The 16,802-nt window shown below is 35.7% G+C and overlaps 2 protein-coding genes across 2 annotated transcripts; both read left to right on the top strand.

Annotated features, from left to right (window-relative positions):
- Window positions 1-412: 412 nt before the first annotated feature.
- Window positions 413-1,006, top strand: LOC145795904 (uncharacterized). The gene is made up of 2 exons (XM_082880844.1): window positions 413-457; window positions 563-1,006. The coding sequence occupies exons 1-2, from the start codon at window positions 413-415 to the stop codon at window positions 1,004-1,006; spliced, it is 489 nt and encodes a 162-aa protein (XP_082736970.1).
- A 9,465-nt stretch (window positions 1,007-10,471) lies between these two features.
- LOC114276921 (uncharacterized) lies at window positions 10,472-11,047 on the top strand. The gene has a single exon (XM_028218758.2). It carries the CDS (start codon window positions 10,472-10,474, stop codon window positions 11,045-11,047), a length of 576 nt encoding a protein of 191 aa, XP_028074559.2.
- The last annotated feature ends 5,755 nt before the right edge of the window (window positions 11,048-16,802 follow it).

Here is a 16,802-nt window from a genome sequence, read left to right as displayed (position 1 = left end):
GACTCCGAGCACTTAACAAGCATATACACTCATCATTGGGTGTGCAAGTGATGACGTCTAAGTCGTAAGGGCGGTTGAAAATGGGGTGTCTACAGCCATCCCACATCGGACTCCGGTGAGCTGTGACTTGGGATGCCCAAAGAAGCAAGAAAAAACCCAACTGGGGCCCAAGAACCTCACTCTAGCAAAGCAGAAGAAAGATGAGAAACCAAAGCCCTGCGACTTCTAAATCAGCGACTCCTTCTGTCTGTTTGTTGATAGAAGTTCAAACCATCAAGGAGCGGGGGCTGGAGTAGTGTTAGCATCGCCAGATGGGCGAATGATAGAGTAGACTATTCCTTTAGGATTTAAGGCCTCATACAATCAAGTAGAGTATGAGGCACTGATTGCAGGGTTAAAGTTGGCAGCAGTAATGGAAGCTGATGATGTGGTAGTTTTCTGTGACTCCCAACTTATTGTGAATTAGGCAACTAGCGAGTATGCAGCCCAAGATGAATGAATGATAGCTTATGTTAAAGAGGTTGTTAGATTGCTTTCCTTGTTCTAAGATTGCCGGCTATAGCAAGTTAGCCGAGATGACAACAGTTATGCCGACGCCTTGGCTAACCTGGCTAGTGCAATAAAGTTGGGGGAGCCAAGGACAATCATGATTGATTACTTGACAGGACCAAGTGTGGAACCTCTAATAATAGAGTATGAGGCAATGTGTGTGGAAATGGGTCCAAGTTGGATGGATGCAATAGTGATGTTCCTCAGGGATGGCAAGTTGCCAGACGACCGAAAAGAGGCACACAAGACCAGATTGAAGTCGGCCAGGTTCAGCCTAATAGCAGATGGCCATCTCTACAGGAGATCCTTTACTGGACCCCTTTTGAGATCTGTATATCCCTCCCAGGTTGAGGACTTTCTGTATGAGATTCATGAAGGAGTCTGTGGAAGCCATGCTGGGAGCAGATTACTTGCTCATAGGGCTATCACTCAGGGGTATTGGTGGCCTTACATGTAGAAGGATGCTGAAGCTTACATCAGAAAATGCCAGAAGTGTCAAAGGTTTGCACTTTTAATATATCAACCAGCAACAGATTTGAACCCAGTCTCTAGCCCTTGGCCATTTGCCCAGTGGGGCATGGATCTTGTTGGATAACTGCCCCCAAGCAATTAGGCAAATGAAGTTTCTATTGGTAGCAACTGACTACTTCACGAAGTGGGTAAAGGCTGAACCCCTTAGATATTGATGTGAAGAGGATTGGTTTTATAAAATAAAGATCGTTAAGCTTCAAATTCATACCTCGTTCATTATTGATGTGTAATTCTCTCAATTTTAAGAATTAAACCCTAAACCCTACAATAAAAAAAATAAAAAAAAGTGTAATTTATCAGGCCATAAAACATAGTGAGAAGAAGAAGAAGAAGAAGAAGAAGGAGGCTGAAACTGTGCTATTTTAGGCACAGCTGGGAACACAGTGTTACCCCGCTTCGCAAATCTTTTTGTTTTTATTGATGGAATGAAAATTTATATATTCATCATTAATGAATGTGAGAAATTCGTATTAATGGCCTTATTTGGGAAGTTGACTATTTAGATTTTTGGCCATTTTAGCCTGATTAAAAAAAAAAAAAATTGTATTTGAGAAGTTGGTTGGTTTTTATTTTTTTTAGTTGATTTGATGGGTGTGTGAAAAAAAGTAAAATAATTATGGATTAAATATGACATTTTGTCTTATTTGTTATTTTAGGCTATTTTGTCTTTTAATGGATTATTTTCACCCAACTCTCTTCCCACACAAAGCCATTGTGGTAAAATAGCGTAGGGATGTTATCTCTTTTATTTGAAATGTATAAAGAGCATGTTATTTGAATATTTTATTTGATGGATTAGTATACTAAATCCATGTTTTTGTTATGATTCATTGTGTTAGTTTGTTATTCCTGAGTATATTATATTTGATTTGCCGTCTTTAAAAATATTCATGTATGTAGAAGCTCAAAATCATGATTTCCATGTCACTAGTTTAAAGAAAATTAGGGCCTTCATTTTAATTCAAGAAATAAAGTTACTAAAATGAAATTAGTGGGCTAGTGGCTATTAAGATAAAGAAAATAATATGTATCCAGCAATACATTTAAATTTCACAATGATTAGTATACTAATTTCTATTAAAACTTTGCTTGCTAGTTTAATACCAATGTTAGAAGATTATGTTTCATCGATTTGGCTTCCAGATTTGTATATGTGTCTGTATGGGGGGGGGGGTTGATTTGTGGGTGGCTTTTGATTTTCTAGATCTCTGTGTGAAATTATATTTTTATTCAACTTCCATTTTTATTCAATTTCCAAATAAAAAAGGAAGTTGAATAAAAATAAAAATGGGAGTTGAATAAAAATGAAAATTGAATAAAAATGGAAGTGGAATAAAATTAAAAATGGAAGTTGTATAAAAATAAAAATGAGAGTTCATTCAATAAACCACTATACCTTAATGATCTATTTGGAAATTAAATAAAAAAAAGAGGTTGAATACATAATGAAATTGAATACAAATGGAACTTGTATAAAAATAAAAATGGAAGTTGCATAAAATTCATAATGGAAGTTCATTCAAGAAACCACTATACCATAACGATCTATTTGGAAATTAAATAAAAAAAAGAAGTTGAATAGAAAAGGAAATTGAATAAAAATGGAAGTTCAATATAAAGAAAATGGAAGTTACATAAAATTGACAATGGAACAGGTCCTCTCCCATGGTTACAATTTCAAAAATGGAACAGGTCCTCGGAGATGTTTTGACCAAGAAACACGGGGTAATGTACCATTCAAATTGTTGGAGCTTAAGAAAGCCCTTTTGATATTGCTACGAATATATGAAATCTGGCCATATTATCAACATGGGAAAGCTCGTGAGTCCCTCTTCCACTGCAAATCTCCCTGCGAATGACGCTGCAACCTAACCTCTCTCTCCATCATGAACCAGTCTCCCTCTAGTTGCGAACTCTCTCCCATCCTCATAAACCCTATATCTATGCTTATGTGGGGTCTGACTTTCCGTCATACAAGGTGAAATGGCCAAAAATAGAAAAAATAGGTATGACATCTGTTTAAGTGACGCAACATAGCATTCTCTGGCATGAAATTAAAGGTACTTTTTCTAAAGGGTTTAACAAATGTACCTCAATCAATTAAGACACGTGCCTAAGACACATGCACCGAACACTATTAATCACCCTCGATTTGTTGGTCCCTTTGAGATCCTTGAGCGGATTGGGGAGGTTGCGTACCGTTTAGCTTTGCCGCCACAGTTGTCCGGAGTGGATGACGTGTTTCATGTTAGTACAAATTTTTCAGGAGATAGTTGAATAGAATAGGAAGTTGAATGTGAATTCAACTTAGTTTTCATTAATTAAGAAAATGAATTGTTAAGTTTTGAATAATTGAAATTGCATGACATCATTGAGCATGATGGTTTTCAAAGATGAAGATATGATTTTCTTTCAAAAGGGCATAGCATGGCATGTGCATTTCAACTCTTGAGACTTGTATAGAATGTATATACTTTGTTAAGGATTTCCTACTGGGCTTTATGCTCACCCTACGGGACGTTTGTGCAGGAAAAGATGTGGTGATGCCGCCTAACTAGAGGCGAGGAAATGTGTGTTGAGAGTACGAGACTCTCACTTTGCTGTGACTCTGTGTGTAAGCCAAGAGTTGTATGTGTGTGGGTTTGAATAACCGTTTTGTGTAACCAAGCTCAAGCCTTGGAAACTTGTAAACCCCTTGAGAGTATTTATTTGTTTATTTACTTGTTGTTGGATTAATGTATTGTTGCATGAAGAACTATTGTATCATGTAATATAAGTTTGGAGATTTATATTCGGTTCTCCTTAAAAGAGCCATGATTGTTGTATTATCATTTGAGTTGGAAATTTGGGGCGTTACAATTTGATTTAAATGTTCCAGAATTATATCCACAAATTAATTCTTCTTTTTGTAATTTTATAGGTATTGGATTTTTTCTTGGTCTAATCCCATTTTCAGATAAAGGTATCTCCTTATCATGCCATAAATTACTTGGTATTACTTTAAGAACACATCCCCAGCATGCTTCTGAGGCATCTGTTTCTAAAATTAATTTATCACCTGTTTTAGGAAGATAAACATCTGGTAAAGTTTTAACATTTTCTTTAATTTGTTTAATTAAAGCAACATCTTCTGTTGTCCATTCAAAAATAACATTTTTCCTTAATTTGGTTAACCAAGTAATTTCTATTTTTAAAAGATTTTTAATAAAATTTCGTCCATAATTTAAAATGCCTAATAAACTCTGTAATTGTGTTATATTTTCAAGAGTATCAGGAAAATCTCATACTTTGGACAAAATATGTTCTTATAATTTTAAACCTTTCTGGTCTAAAATTATTCCAAAAAATTCAATTGATTCTTTTTCTAGTTCAATCTTTTTTGGAGACAAAATAATTCCATGTTTTCGGAATTTTTCACAAAGTAATTTTAAATGTTTCTTATGCTCCTCCTTGGTTTTAGAGAAGATAAGTATATCATCAATATAAACTACACAACAGTCTTTAAGATCTTTAAAAATTGTATCCATCCACCGTTGAAATACCTGTTGTGCTATATTTAATCCAAAGGGCATAACATTCCAGTGGTAATATCCTTTAGGTGTACTGAAAGCTGTCAAATTTTTTGACTCTTCAGTCAATTGAATTTTCCAAAATCCACTTTTACAATCAAATTTGCTAAAGATTTTTGATCCTTTGGTTAAGTTAATCAAAATACCTTTTGGTTAAGATAAAGATTTGCATGGTTTCTTAACATAAAAGTTGGACTAGAGTGAGGGCTTCTAGTTTCTTCAATTAACTTTTTGTTTAAAAGTTCCTGAAGTTGAATATCAAATTCATCTATATCTTGTCTAGTATATGTAACACTTGTGCCCTTCAAAGCTTTTGGGAAGTGTATTTGAATCCTTTATTTTGTTTGGGAATCTTTGGTGTTGTTGTACCTTAGTTTTGGAGGTGTACAAATTGATTTAAACTTGTTGGGATTGCTTGTTCACGCTTGTTCAGGTTGAAAAGTTGTTTGGAAACTTGAAAATCATGTTCTAGGGTCGACACCGGTCTTGGTGGTGTCGACACCTTCTCTTTGAGTTGGCCGCAAGGGTTGACACCAATCTGGGAAGGGTCGACCCTTGTTCTGAAATTGCTCACTGGATTTTGGTGTCAACACCAGCCTTGGGAAGGGTCAACACCGGCTATGCTGTCAAGCTTAGTGTTCCAGCTTTTCTTCATAAGGGTTGACACCTGTGCTGTAAGGGTCGACACCTACAGACATTTTTCCAGATTTCAGTTCGATTTTTGGGCCTACTTTTGGGGATTTTGACTTGATCTTTTGGGTTGACTTTGGAACTTTATTTCATTATGACCTAGCACTATAAATAGGTCCCTCACTTAACCTATTCTTTACCTTTTCTTTTATTTTTCCTTCTCCAAGCCGTGAGGCTCTTCCATCCTCTCCAAAATCACTTTTTGCTCAAAGATCTTTAGATCTACACATTTGGAAGCATCTTCTTGCCTTGCTCCTTTGAGATTAAGTGTAGAGCTTATCAAGATCTTCGTTTTGATCCAAGTAGAAGTTGGTTTCAACAACTTTGGAGTTTCAACCTTGTTTTTCTCATCTTCTCTTCTAAGCTTGAGGTACGGATTTTCTACACTCTAATATGGTTTTTGGCTTAGTTATTTGCTATTGTGTATAGTTGATGAGATTTGGTTGTGGTTTGGACAAATTTAGGATTTGGGTGTGAAATGAAAAGATGGGTATTTGATGAATATGAGGTAATTGAGTATGAGGCTTGAATATAAGATCGTGTTGTGCCAAAATAGTTGATTTTGGTGTTTGGGTTGATATTTGGCGAAAGGGGGATTTTTCCCCAATTTTGATTTTAAATAATTATTTGCATAAATAATTGAGATTAACATTGAAAATGTAAAATTGAAAGGTTATGGTTATAGATGGTGAAATTAGATATTTATTATCTTACACCTTTGGAAGTTTTGAATGAACTATTTATCTTGAGATTGAATATCTGTTTAGAGATAATTGTATTGGGCTATCAGTGGAGGATAACTATGATTGTTGTAGAAATTGCATGAGGATTAGGCGATTTAATGCTAATCAAATGTTGGTTGTCATTGCATATGACTATGTTTATAAATACATTGTATATGTATGTTTATTTGGGAGGAGAAAGGGGATGGACTCCGCTGAAAGCAAGTTGGCCGAAGTGTCTTGAGTGAAAAACACGAAATCATATATATATGTGGGTGCCGATTCCCGCGGACGAAATATCCGTAAAATGGCATATGTGAGAAAAACATACATGGGTGCCGATTCCCGCGGACGAAATATCCGTGAAATGGCATATTTGAGAAAATATACATGGGTGCCGATTCCTTCGGACGAAACATCCATAAAATGGCAGATTTGAAGTGCTTATGTGTGTTTTGCATAATTGGAAACCATTGAGTTGTAGTCTCATTTTGGTTCTTGAAAGATAATGAACTTAACTCATGTATTGAGTAGCATATATGAACTTGAAATGAATTGAAGGAAAATGGAAATGAGGTTTGGTCTTAGTAGCATATGAATATACAGGCCTTGTGGATGTTTTAATATCGGTATTATTTATGCATGTAGTATTTATACCTTTGCTAAATCTCATATATTGTGTTAGATTATTTCTACTGGACTATTGGCTCACCCTATACAGGAATACCATTTTCAAGTGCATGTGAGATGTTTCCTCCAAGGCAATAGCGGGGATGGACTTTCGGGAAGCAAGAGCTTCTTAATTATGTCTTGTTGTGTGTATGATTGTTATTTGTAAAGCCAAGGGCTTAAGATGTAATGAGCGAGACTCACTTTGTGCAACCAAGCAATGACTTGGGAAGATGTAAGCCTACATGGCATTTGACTGGTTGTTAAACAGTAAACTCTGATAAATGAAAGTATTGTATTTCTGTTATATTCTTCCGCATGATAGATAGGTTTATTGTATTATTTTGGGGGCGTTACAGTATAGATCATTGGTCTTACTCTAATAATAGCATTAGGGTCTTTCAATTTTAAACTACAATAACGTGGGCTACATTGCCATAGCTTTAAGAGATGTTCACTAAAATTTTCTTCTAAAATTTTATAAATCCAGTGTGATTCATCAATGGTTTTGATAATGGGGGTTAAATCACCACGTGGCATGGGCACAAACTATTTGTCACAAATATATTTATGTTGTTCTAACAAGGGAATATGAATTAAGACATTGTTTATGCTTAATAAAATGGCTATTTCTTGTATTTGCATTGGAAGATATTTATATATATAATTATTTCCAAGAAGGAAATCGCCATGTATATAAGGAAAACATAAAATTTTTGGTATAATGAACTTGTTATCATTTAACCAAATAGCTATATTTTTAGCCTTGAATTGTATGGAAGTATGGTTTCCATCAATTCCAGTAACCAAAATTGGATGTTTCATTAATGTCCATTTTTCTTTTGGTATGGCATTCCATTTACATCAGTTGACTGTAACTCCTGTATCTATGAGAACACTGAGGCTATAGGGTTTATAACCTGCAAAATTAAATGTTCTCAATACATATGTATATATTTTTTTTCCTTGGCTAGGAGAAAAAACAATATCATCATTTTTTGTGTGAAAATGATACATATATGCAGACTTAATATGTTCAAGTTGTTTTCTTGTTCCTAGAAAAATAGGAATTTGAACATTGTTTCAAGTAATAGATTCTTGATTAGAATTATTACTTAATTCTCCAACGCTTAATTTTGAAAATGATTTGTTAGGAAAATCTATTTCAAATACAAAAGTTGATCTTTTAATTTTGGGAACTGTATTTTCAATATATAATTTTTTTCTTGATACTTGCATTTGTAATTGTGCTGGATTTTTTATTTTAGAAGATTCGCCTTGTCCCACTAGGTCATGGATTAACCATTGTCGAGAGACTTCTAAATCACTCCAATTCATTAGACGAGGTTGTATTATCGTGTCAATTGGTCTTGGTTCAAAGATTTCAATGATTTTATTATTGTTTGATCTTGTTTTTGCTTCAGGAAATTTGGTCAATTCGTGAATTGTTTTCCAACGAATAGCCAAATCATGGGAATTTGATTTCATTCCTAATCCTTGTGTTTTAATTCTTATTCTGACTGTGTCTTCAAGATTAGGATTATTTGTGGAAATAAAGAAATTTGGTCTAACATTAAACCAAACTACTCCATTAGCCAAATTAGATTGGATTCCTCCAATGATTGCTTTCATTGGGTCGGAAAATCTTTTATCAAAAATTACTGCCAAAATAGGAGTATCTATCCCTCGGCAAAATAAGGCTGTTATGGTTACTTGAATTAATCCAATATAAATATATTGAATTTCAAGATATTTCTTTTTCCATCTTACAACCTTTTTCTTATCAAAAAAAGAAATATCAATATTTCTTTCTTCTGACCATTTTGCTTGAGTGTTACTACTGTATTGTTCAAACACTCTTGCTGAAAAGAAGTTGAATTTTGAAAGTTTGTAAATTTCTAGAACAGCAACTTCTTGCATTTTTTTGAATTTTGCTAATTCTTCGTCGGTGAAAGTTTTTTCTTCTCCGATTACATCTCCAAGTCAAATTGCCTGTAATTCGTCTTGAGATATACTATTTGCTTCTTGAGATATTTCTGGACTATTAATATTAGTCATCATGAAAATTAGTTCTTCATCTGAACTTTCTTCATCACTAGAAATTTCGTATAAGATTTCTTTTTCATCAGAAATTTCTTCGCCGTATATTATTTCAAAATCTTGTTCTTCAAGCATTTTGATCATTTTCTTTACACTTTTTCCCCCTTTTTGGGCATTATGGTGCATAGTGACATTCTTCGTTAAAAATGTAACATTTACAAGTTTTCTTTTTTGAAACACTTGTTGGTTTCTTTTTTCAAATACACTTTTTCTTTTTTGAAAAAGTTTTGTTCTTTTTCCAAGGTTTCCATTTATATTTTATGCATTTTTTTGAAAAATCCTTTTCATTTAGGAAATGTATTACAACCAATTTTCCAATTTTCTTTTAAACTTTTATCACAACATTTTTGACCGTATTGTGAGTTGGAAATTTGATTTTTTATTTGTTTTTTCGCCTTTGCTTCTAGACACCGATTTGTTATCAGTCTTAGAACATAATTAATGCGAAAAACCAAGAAGACATAATATCCGTAATATTATCTAAACTAGAACACACACTATTTATATTTGCAGACTCTTTAGTAATATGCAAACTATGGTCATATTTATTATTAACATTATTTTTCATATTTCCAAAGCATATTATATCGTCAGAATTAATTGCCATTATAGATTGTTGTTGGTACCTAAGACCCTCCTAGTGTACTATCCGGTGCCTAAAACCTCTCTTTATGATCTTAAAGACTTAATTATGGCCAATAGTCGAAAGATCTTAATGAGTATATAGGCTTTGACATACACTAAGCATATAGGTTTTACAACAACTATAAATGAAACAAATAATTATGAAGATATAAAATATAGAAGACGCACTAGTTAAAAACTAAACTTGACGAATAATATTTTTGAATTTTTTTTATATCAATAAGAACACCCTACACACTTATATATATATATATATATATATGTCAAAATTTATACATAGATAGAAATACTTACATGGCTTGATCTTTCTTTCAAAAGCTCTTCACCAAACTCTGATACCAATCACAAAACAACAAAGGAAATGAGCTTTTTCTATTTTTTCTATGGAATTATGATGGAGTTAGGATGGAGTTAGAGAGACGAAGTTGGAAGCGCAAAGATGGAGAGAATTTACATTGCTTCATTCATTGGCTTGAATGCCAATTTATAGAATACATCTTGTATATACAGACAAAAACCAAAAGTTATCCTAACATTATTGCATATTTACCTTACGTCCAACACTTTACAACTTTTGAAAAAACTTTGCAACAAAGTCTTCAAGCCTAGGAATAGGCTTATACAAAATTTCCACAAAATTAAATACAAAGACCAAAAAGTCATAAATGAGAAACTATAATTATTTGTCTTCTTCATACTACAATTATATACATATACTGCTTCAACGAAGCGTGGATACTGTTGCCAATACGGTCACTGACGCTCTCGTTGAATTGCGATGCCTATCTAGGGTGTCCACTACCTAACCACCTCTGGTGACTCACACAATTCCAAATCCACCTCCACCACCTGACGAGCTTCTTGAGCCCAATTTGCAAGAAGACCAGAGGTTTCCTGCGCAATCATCAGTTGGACCTTTTTCCCTTGCACAACCAATGGGAGAGCTCTTTCCTCTAGAAACAAATGAGTTTAATCCAACTATGCTAAAACTGGCCCATGGAAAAAATGTTCAAAAGGTCGCAAGGAATCAACTTTATCCCAGACATTGAAGACGGGTATACGGAAACAACTGTCAAGTTGCTTGAACAATTCAAGATGCCACACATTGATAGATTCGATGGATTTTGTGATTCTATGGTACATAGCCGTTTATTTTATGATGTTTTGAAGCCTTTGGGTTTGACTCGTTCACAAAAGCTATCTCTATGCGGACGAACTCTATTAGGAGTAGCTACCATCTGGTATGCCAAGGTAGAAGACTCAATAAAACAGAGTTGGGAAGAACTAGCTGAGGCCTTTATCACCCAATATGTATATAACACCCAAATTGAAGGGACCACCTGGGAGTTAGAAGCAACCCATCAAGAGCCCAATGAAAGTTTTGTTGCCTTCATTACCAGCTGGAGAGCCAAGGCGACAATGATGACTAATAGACTACCTGAGAAAGATCAAATCCATATGGTGGTAAGAAATTTGCCTGGCAAGATGATGCAAAAAATGATAGTTCTCCCATTATTCACTTTTAAAGAACTACATGAAATTGGTATCCAGATAAAAGATGCAATCAAGTAGGGAATTATTGTCGATGATAAAGAGCCTACACAGAAAACTTTCAGTCACAGTTCAAATCCTACTACTAGTAGTAGCACAGCTGTGAAACCTTCTGAAGTCAACTCGGTTACTGCTACCACCAAAATAGATGATCTTTTTGCCTATATCGGCTTACAAACAACAAACCCAACCTAAACTTCAACCAGAACATTCACCCATCTCTATATGTCCTTCACCAAAACTATGAAGGTCTTGATAGAAAAGGGGCATCTCAAGCTTCTTGATCCTCGACCTCTTCCCAATCCTCTCCTAGCCAAACATGACCCTACTAAACACTGTACCTTCCACTAATAACCCAGACATGATACTGACCATTGTTTCCGTCTCCGTTATGAGATTCAAGATCTCATTAACAATAAAGGCATAGCTCTTCCACAACCACCAAAACCCAATGTCATTACCAATTCATTTCCATTTATGACAAAATTCCACCATCTCATCGTCTCAATCTCATCCATACACTACCATCCACATTTAACCCCAACATACACACTACGCATTCCCATCTTCCCAAACCCAAAGCACACATTCCTGAGAGCACTGATCTGTGCATGATAGATGCAACTCCAACCCAGCCAAAACCTAGAAACCCTATGGTCGTAGTGGTGGAAACCAAAAGGGAAACAGCCGAAGTGCTTGTGATTGAGACTGGGAAATTACCAAAGGAAGGATACGATCCTAGCAAGTATATCGTACCCATTGGTCCACTGAAGCCCAAGGTTGGCTTACCAGACTCATTTTCTATCAATGTTGTTAGAGAAGATGTACCAGAACAAGGACTGAATGACTTGGCCGACCTAGAGAAGGACTGGGCCAATCTTCATTTCTTTAAAGAATTAGACCTTAGAAATGTGCAGATAGGATGGTAGGATTTGAGGAATTTCAATAACAATCACAATTGGTCAAGCAATGGTGAACTTTCTAATAGGGAAACTGAGAAAAAAGAAGATAAACGGAAAGTTTACATCGAAAAATCTAAAGATAGTGGTAAAGGAAAAAGTTCTGGAGAGAAAAAACAAGAACCAAAAAGTCAGCCAGATTATAATGTGGAGATGATTCAAGTAGATCCTGACAATTGTCTTTTGGTCAATGAAGGCGAATGGTGGGATGATGACAATTTGTAGCTCGCCCACATTGACGATGAATGGGGAAACAATGTGCCTGATGAGACTTGGTACTCAGAAGAAATTGATCATTTTACTAGGAGTGGGCGCTACTTCAACCCTCTACACCTAGACCAAAAACAGTCCTCGAGCAAAGGCAAAAAAGCTGAAAAAGAGAAAATAAAGAGAAAGAGGTAGAAGAAGACCTGGTTCTAATACAGTTAAAAAAGATCCAAGCGAACATCTCCATCTGGGGGCTTCTCATGGCTTCCCGAGAACACTGACAAGTGATGTTGTCAGTCTTAAGCAAGGCTAAGCTGTCAATTGACACAACTTCGAAACAACTAGTGTCACTAATCACCCCAAGAGAAACAGTCTCTGTGATGGCCTTCTCTAACAAAGAGTTACCACCGGAAGGTTCAGGACATAATAAGCCTCTATATGTGTCAGTGGAGTGTAGAAAGAAATGGATCCTAATCATTCTGATTGACACTAGATCAACCATCAATGTCTTCTCTTCGCACACTACTTATGCGATAGGGCTAAAGCTGGTGGATTTTGTAACCACTGCTTAGCTGATTCGAGCTTGTGATAATACAAGTCGGGAGGTCACGAGAACAATCAAGGTGAAGGTAATAGTGGGCTCGTTCGAGCACGAAGCCAAATTTCATGTCATGGATGTACCCGCGACATTTAATTTCCTATTAGGAAGGCCATGACTCCACCAAATGAAAGTTGTATCCTTCATAATGCATTAACTGCTAAAACACCCATATAAAGAAGGAATTGGCACTATTTTTGAAAATTCATCCATTCATTCTCCTCTGGAAGTCCCAACGTCGCTACTACAAATACAACATGGAGAGGAGGATGTGTTCCTCTCAGGCTTTACATTGGCAGAAGCCCAACTAGTTCAGACGATCATGGCAGAGGACGAAGGGATGTATGTCAACACCCAATCAATTTACTTCATGAGTAAACTGGGTCACATTCCTGGATGGGATTAAGCAAAAGTGGCAAGAAGGGTATCACTACAACCAATAAAGTACCTCGCAACCCACATACATTCAGACTGAGGTATGTACCTACAGGAGATGACTGGAAAAGGAAAAGTAAGATATTAAGGAGAGGATTAAGGCAAAGAGAACCGGGTGATAGTTCTAGTTGATCCATAAGCCAATTCGTGGAACCTTGAATGGGCGGTTTATCAGTGAAAAGAGGATTTCCCTTTTTGTGGGTTTCCCGAGCCATGGATTGATCAAGTGGAAAAGAAGAGGTATCCTGGGTTTGAAATATTCTTCGATCATCAACTCTCTGATAGTGACAAGAAGCGAGAAGATCTTAGCATCGACATCGGGCAAGACAATGATTTCAGTTTGGAAAACAACACAGAGGATGTACTGGGTCTAACACTAGCTGATCTGCTACAAGGGTCAGATACTGTTGTTGAACTAACAAACTTAGGGGTTATGACCATTTTTGTAATCGGGGAAGGACCACTTGTTGACTGCTCAAGCTTCATCGTGAATGCAATGGATGGCTTGTATGCAAACTGGTGTTTTGAAAAAGGTTTTTTTAAGTTCTGAGTTGGTTGTTGACTCTATTTCTGTGGAGTTAGGTTTGTCCGGGATGCCAGACTTCGGTGATTATGGGGGTAATAACCCAAACACCACTATCCTATTCAGGCCTTCTTTTTCTTTTTCTTTTAAGTCTGTTGTAACTGTTGAGCCTAAGGCTTTGAATGAAGATGTTGTGATTTTCGCATAATTCTATATGCCTATAGTTCATAACATTGACAAGAATTTTCAAAATTTTGATGAAAACAAAGAGGAGAAAATTCCTCAAGTTTTGAAAAATATAATTGAATGGGAGGAAGAGAGACGTGCTAAGCCACTAATAGAAGAAATTATTTCAGTAAATGTAAGAATTGAGAAATATACTTGCTTGTTTCAGATTGGTTCCACTTTATCTTTAGAGGAACACGAGCAATTAGTTACTTTATTAAAAGAATTCAAAAATGTTTTTGTGTGGTCTTACGAAGATATGCTTGGAATCGATCCTGAGATTGTATAGCATAGGATCCCTCTTAATCCTGAGGCCTGACCCGTCAAACAAAAGCTTCGCAGAGTTCATCCAAATTGGGCATTGAAAATTAAAGAAGCGGTTACCAAACAAATCAATGTCAGATTCTTGCTTGTATCAAAGTGTCCAACTTGGTTAGCCAACATTGTGCTAGTACCAAAGAAAGATAACAGAATCAGGGTTTACATTGACTTTCGAGATTTGAACAAAGCCAATCCAAAGGATGACTTTCCATTGCCACTTATTGACAAGTTGGTGGACTTCACTGCGGGGCATACCTTGCAGTAGACACCCTATTTTGACTGGCCCTAATACTTGGGCGCTTTCTCTTGATTACCCGATCATGACAATCAAAATGTGTTTCTCACAAAATCCTCAGTAAGGAAATTGGAATCTGAGCTTTATTTCCAACCCTTAGCCTATTTTGGTCAAGTATTTAAGCCCCATAGGACATCTGGAGCGAAGTAAGACCCAACTGGAGCGAAACGGGACTGAATCGAAGCAAAAATGGATAAACCCTAGCCTGGCCGGTCGACTGGCCCCCCCATTGCGACCACAACTGTGCATACTGCGGTTGCGACCTGTGCCCAGTGGGGTGATTTTTCTGCTATGTGGGGCACTTCGTGATACTATTTCTGACCCATTTTTGCACCAAATGCTTACCTATTCATCCTCCAATGACCAATGCTTGAGCCATTGAGGATAATGTTTCATTTTGGTGCCCCGTTAGCTCCATTATCTTCCCTAAATGCTATACTTTGTCTTCCACTATTGCTCCACTGGCATTGGCTATATAATGAGAGCTCTTGTCTTGAGTTTGAAAGAAAGAGTTAGAAGAGAAGTGTAGAGAGAATGCTAAATTTAAGTTACAATTTGAGAGAAAAAAAAAAACAAAAAAGTCTTGAAAATAAGAGAGTTGTCTTGCCAAAATAGTGAAGTTGCCTAGCCTCTATATATCTCACCTTTCCTTGCAAACACTACTCAAGAACCAAGTGCTAAAGCCTTGATCAAAGAGAGAGTAGTCTTGCGAAGTTGAAGAAGATTAAAGAGTGATCATACAATTGTCCAAAACCATCATTCTAAGCTCAAATTCCAAGCTCTTGAATTGAGGATTGAGATCAAAATTCACAACCTTGAGGGTGATCAAGAGGAAATTTGGAAATCAAGAAGTTCAATATTTCTTTGGAAGGTGCATTTCAAGTCTTTCATTTTTTTATATTTTCTATCTCATGTTTATTTTCCTGTTTCTATTTCATAGTGTCTTGCTGTAATCTAAGTGGTTAATTTAGTTCATGTTTATTTTCTTGCTTTCTATTTCATAGTGTCTTATTGTAATCTAAGTGGTTAGTTTAGCTTATATTTATTTTCTTGCTTATTTTCTTGCTCTTGTTTCATATTGTTTTTTTTTTTTTTTAAATCTAACCGAAAGTTGTTAGTTTTCAATTCTTTCATTTTTTTGCACTTTCAATCTTATAGTCATTTTCTTGTTTTAAGTTGTATATTAATTTGTTGTAAGCTAACTAGAAGTGGTTAGTTGAGCCACCTGCATATTTCTTGTTTGTTCTTTTTTGGGCACTGCAACAAGACAAGTTTTGCAAGGCCTAGTTGGCCGGCCAGTTAACTTCTTTTGGACGAAACGGAGTAGTCTTCCGGTGTTGAGCATCCTAGTTTTCTACAATCCTCAAGACACATGAAGCTTCTATTTTTTTTTGTTTTTTATTTTCAGTGTTTTTTGAGGTTTTCATTTTGTTATAATATTTTTCTCCTCCCTCTCTCATTTTTCTCCTCACTCTCTCATTTGGTTTGTAATTATTCTTTCAAGTGTTGTAATAATTCCCCGCCCCGCTTCTTTCTATCACATTCTTTTACTTTCTTTCCTTATTTGTGCATAAGTATCATATTTTGGTTTTTCATCCTATCTATGCTTTGCATCCATGTTTCATGCATCTTGATTTGGCTTAGTTTGTATTTGTCGATTTAATCAAGTCATATATGATTATGTGCGCTACCTTATGTTCTTGAGATGATTCACATGCCATAGCTTAGAGGCCGAATCTTTCATTGCATCTCATGTGTGAATTGCATTAGGATTTTGTATATCAGATCATGCATATTTCACTAACTTTGTTTTGTAGCTGCTTGAGGGATGTTGGTAAATATGTAAGTTTTTATGCTTTAGTATCTCGCTTTTGTGTGTTTTTCTTACTATGTTTAAGCATCCTACCATGTGGCTACTTGCTTACTTGATATAACTGTATGAATGTTGGTGGATGGAGGTTGTGCCGTTTAATTTGCAATGATGTTAATTTTCATGTTTGTAAACTCAATTTCTTTGAGTTACACATCTTCAAAACTCTTTCAAACTACATGAAATCAAGTTGTTCCAAAATGATTGACATAGTATATACTTGTATGGTTGACATAGTAAATATTAGGATTTATTAAACAATCGGAACATGAACATATAAAGTTATTAAAAACTCATATCATGGTTTAGTAAATGCCGATCTTTGATCGGGTGAGTGTAGACA

The sequence above is a fragment of the Camellia sinensis genome, chromosome 7 (genome assembly GCF_055761805.1).
Source record: "Camellia sinensis isolate YWXY chromosome 7, ASM5576180v1, whole genome shotgun sequence".
Taxonomy (NCBI): domain Eukaryota; kingdom Viridiplantae; phylum Streptophyta; class Magnoliopsida; order Ericales; family Theaceae; genus Camellia; species Camellia sinensis.
The sequence above is the reverse complement of the archived record's forward strand: the minus strand, read 5'-3'. Positions and strand labels throughout refer to the sequence as shown.